Below are 18,813 nucleotides of genomic sequence, written 5' to 3'. Positions count from 1 at the left end.
CGTGTCTCTTTCCTTACTTGGACAATAAACTATTTATTCGTATTTAATCTCAATTATCCCTGGCGCATCAAGATCTCTGCAGGCAAGTGGCGAAATGACGTCATGAAACACCCTGCATTCCAAAGCAAATCGGCCTACAGAACGAATTGCCACCGGCAGCTCTCCCCAGCTCAGTATTGCTTCTGCTCCTGAGCCACCAGTTGTGAAAACCTGCGACCGAACCCCTCGCGCAGCTGATCTGACATGTCGCTGTTTTATTCTTGTGGGACATCGGGTGGGCTTTGTCAGCTCGACTTCGAATGGAGCAGCCCCGACAGACTCCACTAAGGGAGCAGTCACTGGCGGTTTCGACGCCCGCAACAGGGGTGGTTGGATCGTCAGATGCTACGGAAATACACAAGCCAATTTTAGACCGGCGTTTTGCGGCAGGCGACATGGCGATGCCGCCGCCAACCATGGCCATCGATGACGCGTTGGTTGGGGCGAGCGGCTCAGAAACCGCCCCCGTTTCAGGCGACGAATCGAAGGATGACAGTGGCAATGTAACGGCCGGGAAAGCACCCAATGGCACAGAGGATAATCAGCGTGTTTCGGCGTATGCGCGCCTTGACTTTGACAGCTTCACGTTTTACGTTCAGACCCTAGAGGTGATTCTGGGCCGCCGCCCGGAGAATGGTACCAACATGGTGGATGTTCACCTGGGCCCCGCCAAGGCGATTTCGCGAAGACACGCCAAGATATTTTTCAACTTTGCGACCCAGCAATTCGAGTTGACGGTCATGGGCCGGAATGGTGCCTTTGTTTCAGATGAGTTCGTTGATAGCGGTTCTACGGTGCCTTTAGAGAATGGCACGCGCATTCAGATTGGTGAAATCACTTTTACGTTCGTGTTACCTGAGCAGCCTGATGGTGGGGTTCCTCGCGGCAAGGGTGAAGATCCGGTCAAGAGTGAGGATCTGGCTCTGAACCACGGCTCACCTGCCCCGCGACGCAGCCGCAAATCGGATAAAGTCGACGCTGCCGACGAAAATAATTTCTTCGCTGTACATGGCGGAGACCGCGGGCCGGCAAGTGGCCCCCCTCCGACTCGCAAAAAGCCCCGGCGGGAATACAAACCAGAGGAGATTCCTCCTGAATACCGAGAAAAGCCCCCGCACTCGTACTCGCACTTAATTGCTACTGCGTTGCAGGAGCGGGCGCCCAAATCCGGAATGTCACTTGCTGATATCTACGAGGCAATCATGGACATCTTCCCGTACTATCGGTACTGCCCGCCTGGATGGCAGAATTCCGTGCGCCACAACTTATCGTCCTCCAAGGCCTTTGAGAAGCTCACAAAAGAGGGCAAGGGCCACTTGTGGGGATTGAATCAGGAGCATCTCGCTGCAAAGGAAGAACAAAAGAAGCGGGCAGCAGCTCGTCAGCTTCGTCAACAGCAACAGCAGCAGCAAGCAGCCCAACAGGCGGCTCAACGTGCAGGGCAGTCTGAAAAGACCATTGCTGAGCTCGCACAAGAGATCCCGGCTCGACCACGGCCCCAGACGGGACTAAGCCAAGACACCGTCAAGCTTTTAGGCAGTTTGCAGCAGCGTTTACAGCAACAATTGGCACTTGCCGGTCAACCTGCCATTAATCCTCAAGTTTTGACCAATGCACTGGCTGTTGTTATTGCCCAGGCGGCAAAGACGGCTGGAGGCATCCAAAATCTTGACACATTGTTGAAGAATCCGCAAGCTGCTCAGACGTTGATGGTGCAGGCGCTAGAACTGATGAAGAGACAGGCGGCTAAACATGACGAACAGGATTCTGGTACAGCGAGTCCTGCTCCGTCTGGTCTAGGATCTTCGACAGCGGTCCCGACGGCATCGTCCTCGGAAGCTGCTGCTGCGGTGGCTGTTTCTGTAGCAGCAGGTGTGACAGAGCCTTCTCAAGTTCAGGTACCAGCGCAGGCTCCTCAGGTGTCTGCGCAAGTACCCGATCAAGCATCTCAAGCGCCTCAAGCGCCTCAAGCACCCCAAGCACCTGAAGCACCTGCTCAAGTACCTCAAGCGGCGGAGCAGGCACCTCAGGCCCCGGCGCTGGCTCAAGCTCAAGCTCAAGCTCAAGAGGCAGCACCTTCCGGAGCAAGCCCGACACAACCGGCCGCTCCTCAAACTTCAGCCGCAGCCGCGCCACCTTCACTGGAAAAAATCACCGAGCTCTTGGAAAAGGCCGAAAAAATTCCAAACCCCACCCCGCAAATCCAATCCATGATTGAGCAACTCCGCCAACACAAACGGCAGCTCGAACTTAAACGGCCTGCAGAGTCCGATTTGGAACCCTCAGCTAAACGCTGAACTGTTAATATTTAATCCACACTGATGTGTCTATCACTTTTTTTTGTTACATATTTAATTACCCGTATGCCGAATGCTCTACGAGTGCAAAATCTTCATTCAGCGTCAGTGTATACTATTGAGAGCACTGTGTCCCTGACGTATTGACAGCTTTCTCGTATGCTCTACGAGTGCAAGATCAGCGTCAGTATATGCTCTTAAGAGCACTTTGTTTTTGATGTATTGACAGCTTTTCTTTTTGGTACAACTCTGCAAGTGTCACATTAGAGTGAATTCAATGGTTCATGGCAGCCCGACAACCACTTCTTCTGCATGTTAAAGTTCGTGACGAGAATCACTCTGAAACAAACTTCAAGACCAACTATCATACCGGGTGCATTCGCCCAATTCCCTCGGTCCTCGACCAAGCTTGTTCACAGGTTCCAGAGCACCATCAAAGTGATCAACAATCTATCAACGCAGACGTATTTATTTTTGTTTTAGCTAACCGCAGATACCTGAAACTACGTACGAATGTCGTTGAAAGAGCCTTCCTCTTCCTTGACTTTCCAGATCTCAGTGCCAACGTCGTAGTTGCCATGATAAACCCAGCCCTCCGATTTGATGTGGTACAAGTTGACCGAACCACCAGAATAAGCATCACGATGGGTGGCAGCCAAAATCGCCCGCTTGCCAAGCGCCAGCGCCTCGTCAACGGACAAATCCCAGCGGTAACCTTGGTCAAGCACACCATAGGCAAACGTTTGACCAGAGCCCACGCAGAACAAGTGGCCCGGAACACGAGATCCATCAGAGTCTACGTAAAAGATCTCAGGCTTATCCTGCTTTGAGTAGCCACAAATCATCGTACCCATTGAGAGGCCTGCGCCCTTGTAGTGGTACATGACATTGGCAAGAATCTTTGAAGCAGCACTGACTGTAATACGCTCCTTGTTTCGCAGCTCGTGCAACCGGCATTGAGAGCCCAACCAGCGCTCCCAGTACTGGCAATCAGCCGCGCCGCCGGCCATCGTACCTAACAAGTAGGGGTTGATTTCGAGAACCTTTTTAACGCTCTGAGAAGCTACCCAGTTGCCAGCAGTGGCACGACTGTCGACGGCAACCACAATTCCGCCCTGGAACTTGAAACTGAGAGTGGTCGTACCGTGCTGGATCTTGATTCTAGCATCCGGGTTCGTGGCGTCGTCGGTGTGCGCACGCAAAAACGCCGCGGGACGATCGATTGAAGGAAGCTCGAAATCAAACGCACTCTTACGCTCTCCGCCGCTTCGCAGCCCTTCCAGCGGGCCCGCCACCGGCCGAGTATACTTTGAGACTATAGCGTCCATTAGGTAACCCGACAGTCACCAGGCGATTACTGTTTTGAGGCTGCTCCCAACGAAGGGATTTTTTTTCTCCTTTACATTTCTTTTAGTAACGTTTGAGAAACATGCCAGAGGAGAAGCCGACTGCACCCACTGCCACACAGCCTGAGGGCGCTGCTGCACCGACCGAGGGCGCTGCTGCTATTCCCAAGAACGTATTCAGCATGTTTGGTGGTGGCAAGAAGGACACTAAGAGCGAGGAGGCCAAGGGTGAGGAGGCCAAGGGCGAGGACGCCGCAGCCACCAAAGAGAATGAGGATGATGACAAGGCTCCAGAGGAGGAGGCCGATGTGCATTTCGAGCCGCTGGTCCAGCTCGAGCGTGTGGAGGTCAAGACTAACGAGGAGGACGAGGACACCATCTACAAAGAGCGGGCCAAGCTGTTCCGGTTCCACAAGGACATCAACGAGTGGAAGGAGCGTGGCACAGGCGACGTCAAGTTCCTCAAGCACAAGACCACCGGCAAAGTTCGCCTGGTCATGCGTCGTGACAAGACTCTCAAGATCTGTGCCAACCATTTCATCTCTCCAGAGTACCGTTTGAGTCCCAACATCGGCTCCGAGCGCAGCTGGGTCTACAATGTCACTGCCGATATCTCCGAGGGCGAGCCTGAGGCCCAGACGCTTGCCATTCGCTTCGGCAACAAGGAGAACGCTACCAAGTTCAAGGAGGAGTTCGAGGCCGCTCAGAAGGCCAACAAGGAGAAGGAGTCCAGCTAGAGGGCGTTCGAGCCGAGCCATTTTCCTTTGTTTCTTTTTAAAAAAAGTAGAATAAATTACTATTAAATACAAAGGGCCACAGAAACCGGGCCAGAAATGAACGAAATGCTAAATGAAATGAGCGAGAGGGCTGGAAGGACAAGACAAATTAATTAAAGCTGCGGGGCAGCGGAGAACTTGCGATTGGCACAGAACACGTCTTTGAACTCGTCCTCGTCGTCGTCGTTGCTGTCGTTGTACCTCATAAGTAGCAGCAACTGCTTCAGGGTCGGGATCTCGTTTGCGAAGCGACCAAGATCTGGCTGGATGGGAGACGACTCCAGCGAAGATGGCGCTTCTGGAGTCGTGCTCCCAGACGAGAGTGACGAAATCGTCGCAATGTCAATGGTGTGCATGTTTGTCTTGTGAGTTGGCGTTGGAAGTGTGAAAACAAGGAGGTCAGCTTAAGTGTGCAAATGCAACGGTTGGACGGAAGTTATATATGGAACAGGCAAGAAAAAAGGGGGTGGGCGAGCTTACAGGGGTACCTGGACACACGACATTTCTAAATAAAATTATTAAATCAAATAGACCGCCAGGGCTCTAGAAAATAGTCCTAGTAAAGTAAACAGACCTAACCTTGGACGCATTGCTTACAGGGCCGAGAGGGGGATAGCCAAGCAGAAACTCGCGAAGCTGGTGTACCAGGGTAAGGGCGTGTCCTAACCGAGTAACTACGTGGGTGGGTGTGACTCCCCCCCTCCCACGCTGACTGGCGGCCACACACTAGGGCTTAGGGCTGCCCGCCTCCAACCGACCACTCGCCAAACACTAATCATTCAGGCTCAAGGGATCGTTAATCAACCCATTACAATGAGCGACAAGTCGGCTAACCCCATGCGGGAGGTGAAGATCGAGAAGCTGGTTCTCAACATTTGCGTTGGTGAGTCCGGCGATCGTTTGACTCGTGCTGCCAAGGTGCTGGAGCAGCTCTCCGGTCAGACCCCCGTCTACTCCAAGGCCCGTTACACCGTCCGCACTTTCAGCATCCGTCGTAACGAAAAGATCTCCTGCCACGTCACCATCCGTGGCCCCAAGGCTGAGGAGATCCTCGAGCGTGGCCTCAAGGTCAAGGAGTACGAGCTCCTGGAGAAGAACTTTTCTGAGACCGGCAACTTTGGCTTCGGTATCAACGAGCACATCGACATGGGTATCAAGTACGACCCCAATATCGGTATCTACGGCATGGACTTCTACGTTGTCTGCGGCCGCCCCGGCTACCGCGTTGCCCGCCGTAAGCACGCCAACGCCAAGGTCGGCAAGAGCCACCGTCTTAGCAAGGAGGATACCATCAAGTGGTTCAAGCAAAAGTACGATGCTGTCGTCTTGTAATGATAATGGCCTCCTAAATCATTTTAAATCCCCCATCAGTATCGCAGGTAGTTATTAAAATATCTGTATAAAATAAGGTAAACCGCTTTTATTCGGCGCTGTACGACCACTTCACCAGGGTCCAGAAAAGCTCAAACACAGAGTACTCCGGCCACAGGCTCTTGGAAAACACAATGTGCGTGCCTCGCTGCGTCCGGCGAGACTCTGTTTCCCACAATAAAAAATCACTGAACCGGTTGGTGTCTGAGGTTCGAATAAGCAGGTCCAAGGGCCTGGACCCTGCCGTGTACATGTGGTCCCGTATGGTCGACTCGTCGATTTCGTTCGAGTTTACCTTGTTTTTCGCAATTGTCCGAATAGAGTGGGCAATGTCGTCTCGGGCTGTGTAGGGCATGCAAATATTAAGAATCGAGTGGGTGTTTTTTCGGCTGAAATCTGCAACGTACCGGCAGGTCTCTTGGACGTCTTCGGGAAGTAGACTCAGGTCTCCAATGAAATTGATGCGAATTCCGTATCGCTCGACAAGGTCGCCTCGGTCGCAAATCTGCCGCAGCCGTGTTCTGGCGATCTCCATCAACGCTTCAACTTCTGCAGTGGGGCGGCGAAAGTTCTCCAAGCTGAACGCATAAACTGTGACCTCGTGGATACCCACTTGGTAGCAGAAGTCCAGAATCCTGGACAGCGTGTTGTATCCTGAATTATGGCCCTCCTTGGTCTCCTGTCCCCGCTTTTGCGCATACCGCCGGTTCCCGTCCATGATGAATGCAACATGCTGGGGGACTGGACCCTGCTGTAGCACCCCCACCGCCAGCTTTCGCAGAGGTGCTGCAAATATGCCCGTCTGCACCTCCATTTACTGACAAATTTCCTTTTATTCAACTGCCTAAATGTGCTGCCAGCTCCACAGACCTACCCAATTACCCTAGCCCGGGCGCCTGATGGCACCGCCAACACCCCCCCAGGCCTCGGAGATTTTTCAGCACGCTCCCGAGCAGCGTTTTGCCAAAGCCACCCGACAATCTGTAGTATGTTGGTCCGCCGGTACTCTGTGCTTTCGAAAGCACTGGGAAAAATGATGCCGCCTCAGGCAGAGGCTGCGGTCAGACTTGCGAATCAAATGCAGGACACGCAGGACCCCAAACTCAAGGCGGAAATCGCTAAAGTTGCCAAGCTTGTTGAACCAGACCAACCGCTCCGTGATCCGTTCTCTATTGTGTCGGCGGAAATGTCGACATTGGCCGGCAACATTGCCAGTCTCATTGGTTCTGGCCATCCGACACTCAACAAGGTCGCCGCTTATTACTTTCAGAGCCAGGGCAAGCACGTTCGCCCACTGATCGTCCTGTTGCTGTCAAAAGCCCTGAGCGAGATCCCTGAGGCCGAGCGCACTCGCTACGGCAAGGTCGACAAAGACGACGTCCATGCCCACAAGCCAATGACCGGCGAAGGCATCAATGACCCTTTGTCGCCCCTGTCGATTCTCCACGGCATCAACCCCAATCTTGTACTTAATCCGCTCAGCAGACCTCAAGATCCGTTTCCCAGCGAGTGCAATGGTATTTTGCCCAAACAACGCCGGCTTGCTGAGATCGTCGAAATGATCCATACCGCTTCCCTTCTCCACGATGATGTTATAGACAACTCCGAGACCCGCAGATCTATGCCGTCTGGAAATGTAGCGTTTTCCAACAAAATGGCCATCCTGGCAGGCGATTTCCTTCTTGGCCGTGCTTCAGTTGCCATTGCCCGTTTGCGAAATGCCGAAGTTATCGAGCTCCTATCCACCACGATCGCCAATCTTGTCGAGGGTGAGTTTATGCAGCTGAAAAACTCCGTCAACACCTCTTCAGAGGCTAAAAAGGCCAGCTTTGAGTATTATATCCACAAAACCTATCTCAAAACAGCCAGTCTTATGTCCAAAAGTTGCCGAGCAACCGCTGTGCTATCTGGCGCCAATGACGACGTGGTCGAGGCCTCTTATATGTTTGGCCGTAACCTAGGCCTGTGTTTCCAAATCGTTGATGATATGCTGGATTACACGGTTGCCGAAGATCGCTTGGGCAAACCCGCCGGTGCCGACCTCAAGCTTGGACTAGCCACCGCGCCCGTCCTGTACGCTTGGGAAGAGTATCCTGAACTCGGCGAAATGATCAAACGCAAGTTCAGCGAACCAGATGACGTCTACAAAGCCCGCGAGTATGTCAGAAAAACAGATGGTCTCAAAAAGACCCGCGAACTTGCTGTACACTACCACGACGAGGCACTTCGCCAGCTGAGTGTATTACCAGATTCTGAAGCGCTTCAAGGATTGAAATCTTTGACAAATGCAGTCCTGAACCGCTCAAAATAAGCCTTATTGTAATTATGGTCCGAAACATCCCAGTTTCATGCTCATGTATATATACTCTCATGCTCCGCATTAAAAATTCTTTTTTTCCTCACACATGTCTGATTTGTATAAAGCATACAATAAACGCCGCGAATCAGTGGGGTTTCCTCGCCGTTTAGGCGACATGTCCCATTTTACCCCCACAAAGTGTTACACCGCATTCTCCGTGTCTTCTGGAGTGTATGCAATTCTTGAGTCTCGAGCATGGCGCTCTCCACTCGGAGACACAAGTTTAAAAAACTCTTACATGTTAATATCACATGGATTTTTATCCCACCAGTACTCTTTTCTCGACGTGGACTGCTGCCGTCGCGGTACTGGGAACATCGGCCGTCCTTTGGCTATCTACACATCCCCATCAAAATACATAAATCGAGGAAAAATTTTGGACTTATCTTTTGATTATGGACAGCCTGCGCAGGAGTTCGACCTGGTGCTTCCACCAAGCGCTTATGCCGAGGGTCACGTAGAGTTTTGTGCTTGCGAGGACTACCGCTATGAATGGCATTACGAAGATATTGAACAAACTGGCATTTACGCATATCATTTGTGGAGACACCGGTTCTCGGACGGCCAAGTACTGCTTGTTGGTCGAATTTCGCCCTCCTTGTTTTACAGCCCAGTCGATGGGTCTGCTTTGTGGACTCTTGAGTTAGATACCGATCGACTGCGACCCGAAATAGCTTTTTTGAGTGCGTTTATGGTTAAACGACTAAAGATCTGGCCCGCATTGACTCGTGTTGTGCCTGCCCCTCCTCGACCAGCTGCAAACCTTATGTTCGAGGATGAAGGGGTTGAGATGCAGCACAAATCCTCACATTTCGCAGATTGGGAAGCTGAAATGGGTGGGGATGAAAAAATTCAAGTCCGAGTTATCAAGGTCTTCAACCCAGATTACCTTTCGGCTTTTAGTGTGCCTCTGGACGTTCTTCAGTATCTCGAGGTGGAATCGAATACTACAGCTCGAAACCTCCGAGATTACTACGGCACCGCCCTCAATTGCTAATTTCTATAACACCTAGTTTACAGACCTTGAGTGCCCACTTCCAGACCCGCTTACTCAATGCGACTGTGGTTGGCGGCGGCAACGGCGCTAGCGATTGCGGGCGCTTTAACTAGTCCTTTTGACAATGACGACTGTCCGCCTTGCTTCAATTGCAGAGATCCAGGCATGGAATGTATCCACTACGGTGCCTGCAATGAGTTTACTGGCCTTTGCGACTGTCCCGCGGGATTTGGTGGACCTGATTGTGCATCGCCTGTCTGCGGATCGCTGCCTCGTGGCGCTAGGAGACCAATTCGCGACGACAATGGCTCCTGTTCTTGCGACAACGGCTGGGACGGTGTTAACTGTAATATGTGCAAAGAGGATAATGCCTGCCAAGCCTTGATGCCTGGAGGCGAGCCCGGCACTTGCTATACGGGTGGAAAGCTTGTTAAACAGAACTTCCACATGTGCAATGTGACGAATCGCAAAATTTTGGATGTTTTAGATGGTCGGGTGGCTCAAGTGACGTTTGGGTGCGATAGGAATACCACCCAGTGTGACCTGCAGTTGTGGGTCGACGAGGTGGAATCGTTTTTCTGCAAACTCTCAGAGTGTGATTTCGATGCCGCTAGTAAAGGCAATGGGACCCAGTATAACTGTGAAAATATTGAATGTCAATGTCGCCCTGGTGAACTATTATGTGGCGCAGACGGGTCTATCGACATATCTGTTTGGTTACAAAAGTCTGTTCACGGCCCCGGCGACCTGCGATGTGACGGCGATGGCAAGTGCGAGTTCAATGAACCTGAAATGAACAAGCTGATCAAATTTGTTTTTGGAGACCAGTCCATTCAGCTCGACTGCGATTCTTCTGAATGTGTTCATTACAGTGAAATCCCTGGTTGGGCACCACCGGAATCAGAAACCTCGACGCTCTGGGCGGCAATCTCGCTTGTTTTCGTCGCTGGATTTTTGGGCGTGGCTTTGCCAATGATACGCAGGGCATTTTATGCGTCAGATAAACCCATTGAACTGCCTCAAGACGATACCGGAGCTCCTGGTAGCGGTGGAGGGTTGCACCTTAGAGCCAAGCCGATTACACTCTCTTTCCAGAATTTATCTTATGCGGCAAATGGCCGGGATATTTTAGAGAAAATCGACGGCGTGGCCGCTGCGGGATCTGTTTTGGCCATTATGGGCGGATCAGGTGCAGGTAAGACCACTTTGCTAGATATTCTGGCTCGGAAAAATAAGCGCGGTAAAACCTCTGGTAAATTGATGCTCAACGGTGTTGAGCAGGGTGAGGCACCGGGCCAAGTATCCGCCAAAGCCTATAAAAGGCTAATTGGATTTGTTGACCAGGATGATGAACTCATGCCGACATTGACGGTGTACGAGACGATTGTGACATCCGCGCTACTCCGACTGCCAAAGTCCATGAGTAAGGATGCTAAAAAGCTACGAGCTTTAGATACTTTGGCTGAGCTCGGTATTTTGCACCTCAAAGATCGTCTAGTGGGATCTGAAACCGACCGTGGCTTGAGTGGAGGTGAGAAGCGCCGACTTGCCATCGCTTGTGAATTGGTTACTTCACCAAGCATCTTGTTTTTAGACGAACCTACCTCGGGGTTGGATGCATACAATGCATATAATGTCGTTGAAAGTTTGGTTGGATTGGCTCGTGACTTTAAACGGACGGTAGTGTTTACGATCCATCAACCTCGTAGCAATATTGTTGCCCTATTCGACCGGCTAGTGTTGCTGGCTCAGGGAAAGCAAGTTTTCACGGGGACTCCTCAACAGGCAGCCGAGCATTTCGCTTCTCAAGGCCTCAAGTGCGCTCCAGGTTACAACATTGCCGACTTTATGATCGATGTCACTATGAAGGCAGCGTTGGCTGATGGAATTGAAGGTCCTCCGGATATTGATATTCAACCCGAGCGGCCTGCACCCACTCAAGAATCACTTGTTAGTGGTGAAGAGCCTTGTCCAGATCCTGACAGCCACCGTCTTCCTCCTGGCGAAGACCCCACCCGTGAATGGGCAGACTTTGCCTTCCACAGACAACAACCACTTACATCAGGCGGATCTAGACGGGGAAGTTACCAGTTGGTGGGCTTGCAGCGGCTTGTGAGTGCTTATAATTCAAGCTCGTATGCAGCGGACGTACAGAGTGAAATCGCCCAGAGCTCTCGAGAGCTAGGCGAACTTCCGGAGGGGTACAAGCGAATTTCTATTTGGCAGCAGTTTTTGATTTTATCGAATCGCACCTTCAAGAATCTGTACCGGAACCCTATGCTGGTGTTAACTCATTACACCATTTCAGTGGTGCTGGGGCTTGTGTGTGGAGTGTTGTACTACCGAGTGACAAACGATATTGCCGGCTTTCAAAACCGATTAGGATTATTTTTCTTTGTTTTGTCGTTATTTGGATTTTCTACACTCACGACCTTGTCGCTATTCGCCCACGAACGCCTCGTGTTTGTGAGAGAGCGAGCCAATGGCTACTACAGCCCGTTCTCTTATTATGCAGCCAAGGTTCTGTTGGATATTGTTCCGCTCCGGGTTATTCCTCCTCTGATTTTGGGAGTGATTGTTTACCCGCTGGTTGGGTTGACCCTGACTGATGGCGCACCTCTCAAGTTCCTGCTCATTCTCGTGCTGTTCAATTTGTCTGCAGCTACGATGATGCTAGTAATTGGTATTTTGATCTCCGATTCTGGAGTGGCTATACTTGTCGGCTGTCTAGTCAATCTTTTTGGAATTCTTTTTGCCGGTCTATTTCTCAATCAGGAGTCTATGGGTGCATACTCACGCTGGCTGCGCTATTTGTCGCTCTTCCACTATGCATACGAGGCCCTATCCGTGAACGAGGTCCGCTATCTCTCGTTGGTTGAAAACAAGTTTGGATTGAAGATTCAGGTCCCTGGTGCCTCAATCTTATCAGCTTTTGGCTTTGATAACAACGCTGTGACCAAAGACATTGCTGGACTGGGGGTGATTTCCTGCATCTGTCTTGTGTTAGGGTACTTGACCCTATCTGTATGTTTAGTTGAGAGACGCTAGTTGATAATTTGGGCATAGAACCGTGAAATATTATTTAGAGTAGGTTTCAGCGCATTGCAGTGCGCTCCTGCATTTCCTGCGAGTCGAGTTTGGGTAGACAGTCCTTGCTTTGTGAGCTCGTGGCATAGATCGTTTCACCCCAACCCTGGCTACGTTTCTGGAGTCGAATCAGTCTGCGACATTTAGTGGTGCCGATCGGGACAAGAAGAAGCTATTTTGATCTTTCAGACGCAATCTCACAAAATCTTTCATTTCAATGAGTTTGTGACACTCAGTGGTGGTTCCATATTTAAATTCACTCGGATAATGAGACGACCACAGACAACACGCACAGTCGTAGGTGCAGGAGTCGGCATTCTGCTGGGCAAGGAGAGGTGCAGGGAAAGTAACCCGAGGCCAAGCTCCGATGTGGATACGTGGAGCACCTTGTCGTTGGCGAGCTATTCTGAGTCGACAAACCGTAAACAGGTGCACGTTGTTGCGTGCAGTACGCTGGTTGCGTCGGCGGCTGGTCGGTGACAGTTGCAGCTTGTCCCGCTACTCGGGCCCCTTACCCACCGACCTTTGTACAGTTTTGGAACATGCCCAGTCGCAGCATGCGCAAGGTAAGGGTAGGTTATGGCCACCCGGAACATTCAGGCCTAACGCACCAGCTTGTGGAACGAACGTACACGCTGCACAAAAGGGTGAAAGAGTTCAGTGCAGCCCACGCCTCGAAGTTACACTGCAGACAGACCCAAACAGTTTCAGATTTAACTATATGGAAGGTTGATCGAGGTTTGGGCTGCTGAATTTTTGGCCAAAAAATTATATAATATTTCACGTACTGATGCGGCTTCTGGGCAGTTCTCTGGTAGATCGCCTGGGGATAGACCCACACGGCGGGTAAATGGCCTGATCAGAACCAAGGAAGCTGCAGAGATGTCGGATTCTGGGCATTTGAGTAACGGCTATAGCGAGCTATACCTTGCAAAGCTGTCAGGCACCTGTTCGGCGAACCTGCGGGGAGACCACTGCCCGCCCGGTAGAAGGTTGTAGCGACTCAGATAGAACGCCTACGTCGATGTGGTAGCACTATTATTAGTTCATACAACAAGTACAGATTGGGCATAAATCAGCTGAAATAAACGATATATTCGGGGCGCTAATCAGTGTACCTGACAGTGGTACTGTCTTGCTTGTGACGCATCTAGCAACCCTCAGATCGCATCATGCAGTGACATAAGCGTTACATATATGTTGCTGACAAACAACCTTGGCCACTCATAGCCCCAACTATACAAAGGCACCAAAGTCGCTTGTCGATTTCAGAGGCTACACAAAGGCATAATTCAAGCAGCAGTTTGTTAAAAAGGCAAACTAGCTCCAGGAGCATCATTTAATACCAATATCATATCTCCTGCCGTTCTCCCGAAACCCTCAGAACTCGCCCGGCTTCTCATCCGAAATTCCACCTTTTTAACGCCCATATCGAACTTACCAACAGTTTCCGAAGCCACAAATCTCAACTTGATGAGTACAGTACCTATTGATATCTCATACCGCAGCTCAGGGATATCTTCCCAGTTTAGCAGAGAGAATTTCGCCCATTCTCAGGGAATGGGTGGAATCTCGTGGGGCGGCCACTCCATCGGATCATGGCTTCGTGAAGAGGCTCTGTTGAACACCCTCAATACGACATCGGTAGCCGGTCCAATGGTCTCTTCAGCCTCCCCGATGGATAATTCATGTTTGCCATCATATTTGCCCTCGTTGGAAGCCGACTTTTGCCGCGATTACAACTGCTGCGGCAACACGTTACCCACCCTTCATGATTTACTACGCCACTATGAAGACAGCCACATTTCCCCCTCCCCTCCAATTGAACCTCCGGTTATTCGCCGCATGCAAAACTTAGAAATGGTCTCGACAAACGAGGTCTTTTTGGCCCCAAATCTTGGCGGCGTCGGCGGCGGGGGCGGAGGTACTACCGCTGGCCTGTCTGGTAGTGGAATTTCCGGTAATAGCCTCACGGGCACCAACTCCATGGGCATTGCCAACGCCAACAGTGCCAGCAACGGTGTTTCCCTCGCCGGCACCCCAGTGGGCGTGGGCTCGGGCCTGAATCAATCAGCCAATGGGCCTGGTGTGACACCAAGTGGCTTAGCAGGCGGTCCTGCCTATCCAGCGAAAAACGAAGCAGATATGTGCATAGATGACCCAGCTCGCCAGCTCTATGTCATGGAAAGAAGCGACAACCGCCCGTACCGATGTCCAGTCATTGGCTGCGACAAAACTTATAAGAACCAAAATGGTCTCAAGTACCACCGGCTGCATGGCCACCAAAACCAGACTCTCCATCTCAACGAAGACGGCACTTACTCTATCATTGATCCATTGTCAAACACGCCATATCCCGATGGCATGGGCATGGAAAAGGATAAACCGTATCGTTGTGAGATCTGCGGCAAACGCTACAAAAATCTCAACGGTCTCAAATACCACCGTGCTCATTCGACGCACTGAGAACTCTCCCCCACCCTTTATTTTATGGGTCTCAAGACGATCCGCTATTTTTTATTCCCCCTTATTTTTTTCTGGCTATCCAGCAGTATTTATTGTATGTATTAGCAAAAGAAACGTTTTAGATACCGCTAGCACTTGAGCCTGCTCAGTACTTGTTTGACCGAGCTCTGAGTGAGCCCTGCTCCAGTCAGCATGCTTTTCCAGTTCTGGCGAGCGTTCAGCACGAGCGTGCGAGCGCTAAAAAAGTCGCCGTCGTCGAAACGATGGCTCAACCGGCAGAACAATGATGCGTTTACGCGCTTGGCCAAGACAGACAGTTTTAGGTCCCGAGCTGCCTACAAGCTTTTGGAGCTGCATAAACGCTTCAATTTGTTTCGCCCCGGTATGACCGTCGTCGACCTCGGATACGCTCCAGGCAGTTGGAGTCAAGTCGCAGTAAAGCACGTCCGGCCTAAAGGACGTGTCTTTGGTGTCGACATGCTCTTCGTGACGCCGCCCGACGGTGTAACCGCAATCCAAGGCAACTTTCTCAATCCAGCCGTGCAGGCTCGCTTAAAACAGATGCTTGCCGATCCAACTCATGGACAACCAGTTCCATTCCACCATAATGTTGCATTTGTGTCGCAGGACGAGGCAGATGCAGTGCGCAAGATCAGAGAGAAAGAGCAATTGGAGGCCCACTTGTACGCCCTGGAGCGAATCCAAGAACACGGAGAAGCAGACCCGGAAACACCGGTAGATTTAGTGCTAAGTGACATGTGCGATATCTGGCACCAGACCAGTAACCATTCTGCGCGCAGTATTAACGACCCATATCACAGGCTAGCCAATACTTCTGGACTAATAGCGCGTGACCACAGCGCGAGCGTTGTAAGTATAAATGACAATCGAGATGGACTGTTCTAACCCAGGATTTATGCGACGCCGCGCTATTATTTTGCATCGAGTGTTTACGCCCTGGTGGCAGCTTTGTATGCAAGTTCTATACTGGGGATGAAGATCAGGCTTTACAGAAACGTCTCCAGGCAGTTTTCAAAACAGTGCGGCGAGCTAAGCCTACCGCGTGCCGTCCTGAGTCGCGAGAAGCATATTTCGTTGCCTTGAACAAACGCAAGAATGTTGTAAAGTCTGATGTTTTTCCCGATCTACAGTAATTTATACTAAATCGTCATCGGCGTCATAGCCGTATTTTTCGTTTTGAAATCCGTACTTTTCATCGCCAAAGTCTTCGAACTCGGGGTCATCAAGCTCTTGTTCGGGATCTTGGTATTGCTCGTCGTACTGTTCGTCGAATTCCTCGGGCTGGTGCTGTGCTGGCTGCTCGGACTTCTCGTACTCATATTCGTACTCGGGCTCGAGTTGTTCCTCTTCGTAGTCCTCGGCTTGCTCGGTCTGGTTGTAGTTATGCTCGAGTTCAGGCTCTTGCTCAGGCTCAGGCTCATAGGCCGGCTCAGACTCATAGGCCTGCTCAGGTTCGTAGGCAGGCTCGGGCTGAGCAGGCTCGGGCTGAACCTCACGCTTAGGCTCGGGAGTGTCGGCTGGTGTGTTAATCAAGTCAATCAGAGGCTCGACAGGACGAACTGCCAGCCGCCCTCCCACATTGGCAGGGAACCGATCAGCATCCTGAGCAGGCTCGCAAATGAGATCGGCAATCTTTTCCCGGCCAGACTCTTTTAATTGTGCCTTCCATTTCTCAACATTACCCTGAACATCTCCACCATAAGTTAAAGAAAGCATAGCAGCTTCGGCGCTGCGATTAGAGCGATTCAACAAATCGGCCGCTTTGTCCACATCGCCAATAAACCAGTAAGCATTGAACGCCAAGTTGTACTGACCCTGATCCACGGCCTTTGCTGCAAGGCTAGAAAGAGCAGCTTTGTTGCCCGTCGACGTATGCACAAGCAACAATGTGTCGAGGTCGCCAGCTTTGGCGTAGCACGATTCAGCCCTAGGCATTTGCCAGTTGGCAAGCCACTTGTCACCAAGAGACTTCCACTTTGCAGCCGAGTCCTGCGACTCCGCAACCTCCTCGGCAATCTGCAGGTTATTGAGCTGTAAAGCCAAGTCAAAGCGGTGATCCATATCACGGGTCACCTGCAAGGCCAGTTCGGCCAGACCCTGGGCCTCCAAAAAGCGAGCAACCTTGCTGCGTTCAGCATCAGGCACCTTTTCCAAAAGCTCAGCAGCATAGTCTAAATCGCCCCGCAACACAACTGTCTGGTACTCAATGACGGCAAGGGATAATCTCTGAGCATGAACTCGCATATCCTTGTCACAAAGATACAACGAGTTGTCACGCGGCAAGTAGCCCAATAAATACATATCGCGGTCATAGTGAGTAAGGTTGTAAATCTCTGAACCAACAACGTAATTGAGACGGTTAGCGGCCGATGTGTAAACAAAGCAGTCGCCGATCCAGCGGCCAGAACGCACGCGCTCTGTGAACTCGTTGACGACCTCGAAAGCGCCTTCAACACCCTCCTCGACGTTTTCGTTAACAGCAAGAGCCTCGGCAAACAGATCGCGGTTGAACCGCAAAACATAGAACTCGTCTTCGGATGTCAAGGTCACCAGGTCACCAAAGTCGCTCCAGACCACTGATTGCACATCCATATCGACCTGCGACACGAGGCGACCGGACTCCCAATCGTAAAAGGCAACAAACCCTTGGCCATTGATGGCCAACAAAGCTCCGCCCCACAAGCGCGTAGCCTGGAACTCGATATCAAAGTGGTCTTGGGGCAGCTCGGTGAAGTTACGGAACGCAGTAACAGTACCGTCATCACGGGCAACTGCGTATGCATTTGAGTCTGGGGCCCATGCAAAGTGAACAGCTGAGCCAAAGGCCTTATTACGCCAGGCAAGCGCAGTGTAGACAATGTACTCGCCGTCACCACACACTGCGACGAAGCGGCCATTAGGCGAATGCACCAGCTGCGAGGGTTGCATTTCAACTGTGCCCAAATCTTTGGCAGTCAGCTGAAGAGCAGTCTCTTCTTCAGTGCCGTCGGCTTCAGGACGAGCCTTGATGACCGAAGAAAACGCCTCGAGGTGCTTGACCCAGACAAGTTTTCCAGACGAGTCCATAGAGGCCGCCGGTTCATTGGAGCCGAACTGGAGCATAAGAGGGCCGGTCTCGAAACCAATAGCAATGGAAGAAGAAGTGGGCAAGGAAGCGATACACCAGGCGCGCTCCATACCGAAGTTGACGGTTTTCTCGAGCTTGTAAGAGCGGGCGTTCCAGATCTTGATGGTAGAGTCTTCAGAACCGGAAATAATAATGGGGGCTTCTGGGTGGAAGATTGCGAAAGAAACGTTTGACGAGTGGCCAGACAAAGTCGCAACGCAGGACTTGGACTGGTAGTCGAAAATGCGAATGGTTTCATCGTCAGAGGTAGTCAACAAATAGGGCTTGTCGGCAAACGGATAGTACTCGACGAAGTTCACACCCTTTGTCTCATGAGCCTCCAGGGTGAAATTGGGCACCGGCGACGACAGACTCCACACCTTGACGGTGCGGTCCATGGACGCAGACGCAAAAGTGTTGGCATCCTTGGGGTTGAAGGCCACCGACATGACGTAGGACTGATGGCTCTTGAAGGTCTCCACATTGCGCCAGTTCTGGTCCCAGTTCCACAACTTCACGGTCAGGTCGTCACTGCCTGACAGCAAAAGCGGCTGGGTCGGGTGCACCGCCAACGCGCGAATGTAATCGGCGTGCGCCTCGAACTGGGTGACTTTTTCAAACGTGTTGAGGTTGTAGATGCGGATCTGCATATCGTCGCCGCCAGTCACGATCCAGTTCTTGCGAGCAATAAACCGACACGCGCGGACCGGCGTCGCGCTGACCTCGATCGAGCGGAGCAGAGACTGCGTCTCGTAGTTCCACAGCTGCACCGAGCCGCTGAAAAGCGAACATACAACCCACGGCTCGCTCGGGTGCAGATCGATGCCTTTCACGCGGTACGACCGCCCTTGGAATTGTTTCTTGACGTCAACCTTCATAACACGTAAACCGGGGGTATGGTCAAGAATGGTTGGGTGATTAAGCAGTTTGGTTAAAAAGCCAGGTGGT

The 18,813-nt window shown here is 51.5% G+C and overlaps 12 protein-coding genes across 12 annotated transcripts; 8 read left to right on the top strand and 4 right to left on the bottom strand.

The window, feature by feature from the left end:
• Positions 1 to 299: 299 nt before the first annotated feature.
• B9G98_01773 (Fork-head transcriptional regulator FHL1) lies at positions 300 to 2,336 on the top strand (the record flags this gene model as incomplete). Its single annotated transcript, XM_024808331.1, has 1 exon — positions 300 to 2,336. The coding sequence occupies one exon, from the start codon at positions 300 to 302 to the stop codon at positions 2,334 to 2,336; it is 2,037 nt and encodes a 678-aa protein (XP_024664099.1).
• A 503-nt stretch (positions 2,337 to 2,839) lies between these two features.
• On the bottom strand, positions 2,840 to 3,664 carry B9G98_01772 (Proteasome subunit beta type-5; the record flags this gene model as incomplete). Its single annotated transcript, XM_024808330.1, has 1 exon — positions 2,840 to 3,664. The coding sequence occupies one exon, from the start codon at positions 3,662 to 3,664 to the stop codon at positions 2,840 to 2,842; it is 825 nt and encodes a 274-aa protein (XP_024664098.1).
• A 101-nt stretch (positions 3,665 to 3,765) lies between these two features.
• B9G98_01771 (Ran-specific GTPase-activating protein 1) lies at positions 3,766 to 4,419 on the top strand (the record flags this gene model as incomplete). The annotated part of the gene is made up of 1 exon (XM_024808329.1): positions 3,766 to 4,419. One exon carries the CDS (start codon positions 3,766 to 3,768, stop codon positions 4,417 to 4,419), a length of 654 nt encoding a protein of 217 aa, XP_024664097.1.
• Positions 4,420 to 4,571: 152 nt separating this feature from the next.
• Positions 4,572 to 4,961, bottom strand: B9G98_01770 (hypothetical protein; the record flags this gene model as incomplete). Its single annotated transcript, XM_024808328.1, has 2 exons — positions 4,572 to 4,820; positions 4,947 to 4,961. 2 exons carry the CDS (start codon positions 4,959 to 4,961, stop codon positions 4,572 to 4,574), a joined length of 264 nt encoding a protein of 87 aa, XP_024664096.1.
• A 310-nt stretch (positions 4,962 to 5,271) lies between these two features.
• B9G98_01769 (60S ribosomal protein L11) lies at positions 5,272 to 5,790 on the top strand (the record flags this gene model as incomplete). The annotated part of the gene is made up of 1 exon (XM_024808327.1): positions 5,272 to 5,790. One exon carries the CDS (start codon positions 5,272 to 5,274, stop codon positions 5,788 to 5,790), a length of 519 nt encoding a protein of 172 aa, XP_024664095.1.
• An 88-nt stretch (positions 5,791 to 5,878) lies between these two features.
• On the bottom strand, positions 5,879 to 6,643 carry B9G98_01768 (Dehydrodolichyl diphosphate synthase complex subunit RER2; the record flags this gene model as incomplete). The annotated part of the gene is made up of 1 exon (XM_024808326.1): positions 5,879 to 6,643. One exon carries the CDS (start codon positions 6,641 to 6,643, stop codon positions 5,879 to 5,881), a length of 765 nt encoding a protein of 254 aa, XP_024664094.1.
• Positions 6,644 to 6,817: 174 nt separating this feature from the next.
• Positions 6,818 to 8,140, top strand: B9G98_01767 (putative hexaprenyl pyrophosphate synthase, mitochondrial; the record flags this gene model as incomplete). Its single annotated transcript, XM_024808325.1, has 1 exon — positions 6,818 to 8,140. One exon carries the CDS (start codon positions 6,818 to 6,820, stop codon positions 8,138 to 8,140), a length of 1,323 nt encoding a protein of 440 aa, XP_024664093.1.
• Positions 8,141 to 8,234: 94 nt separating this feature from the next.
• B9G98_01766 (hypothetical protein) lies at positions 8,235 to 9,185 on the top strand (the record flags this gene model as incomplete). The annotated part of the gene is made up of 1 exon (XM_024808324.1): positions 8,235 to 9,185. The coding sequence occupies one exon, from the start codon at positions 8,235 to 8,237 to the stop codon at positions 9,183 to 9,185; it is 951 nt and encodes a 316-aa protein (XP_024664092.1).
• A 57-nt stretch (positions 9,186 to 9,242) lies between these two features.
• B9G98_01765 (hypothetical protein) lies at positions 9,243 to 12,233 on the top strand (the record flags this gene model as incomplete). Its single annotated transcript, XM_024808323.1, has 1 exon — positions 9,243 to 12,233. The coding sequence occupies one exon, from the start codon at positions 9,243 to 9,245 to the stop codon at positions 12,231 to 12,233; it is 2,991 nt and encodes a 996-aa protein (XP_024664091.1).
• A 1,512-nt stretch (positions 12,234 to 13,745) lies between these two features.
• On the top strand, positions 13,746 to 14,738 carry B9G98_01764 (Transcription factor SFP1; the record flags this gene model as incomplete). Its single annotated transcript, XM_024808322.1, has 1 exon — positions 13,746 to 14,738. The coding sequence occupies one exon, from the start codon at positions 13,746 to 13,748 to the stop codon at positions 14,736 to 14,738; it is 993 nt and encodes a 330-aa protein (XP_024664090.1).
• A 192-nt stretch (positions 14,739 to 14,930) lies between these two features.
• On the top strand, positions 14,931 to 15,892 carry B9G98_01763 (rRNA methyltransferase 2, mitochondrial; the record flags this gene model as incomplete). The annotated part of the gene is made up of 3 exons (XM_024808321.1): positions 14,931 to 15,496; positions 15,560 to 15,608; positions 15,650 to 15,892. The coding sequence occupies 3 exons, from the start codon at positions 14,931 to 14,933 to the stop codon at positions 15,890 to 15,892; spliced, it is 858 nt and encodes a 285-aa protein (XP_024664089.1).
• Position 15,893: 1 nt separating this feature from the next.
• Positions 15,894 to 18,743, bottom strand: B9G98_01762 (Coatomer subunit beta'; the record flags this gene model as incomplete). Its single annotated transcript, XM_024808320.1, has 1 exon — positions 15,894 to 18,743. One exon carries the CDS (start codon positions 18,741 to 18,743, stop codon positions 15,894 to 15,896), a length of 2,850 nt encoding a protein of 949 aa, XP_024664088.1.
• Between the last annotated feature and the right edge of the window lie 70 nt (positions 18,744 to 18,813).

This window comes from Wickerhamiella sorbophila, assembly GCF_002251995.1.
Source record: "Wickerhamiella sorbophila strain DS02 chromosome Unknown contig1, whole genome shotgun sequence".
Classification (NCBI taxonomy): Eukaryota; Fungi; Ascomycota; class Dipodascomycetes; order Dipodascales; family Trichomonascaceae; genus Wickerhamiella; species Wickerhamiella sorbophila.
The sequence above is the reverse complement of the archived record's forward strand: the minus strand, read 5'-3'. Positions and strand labels throughout refer to the sequence as shown.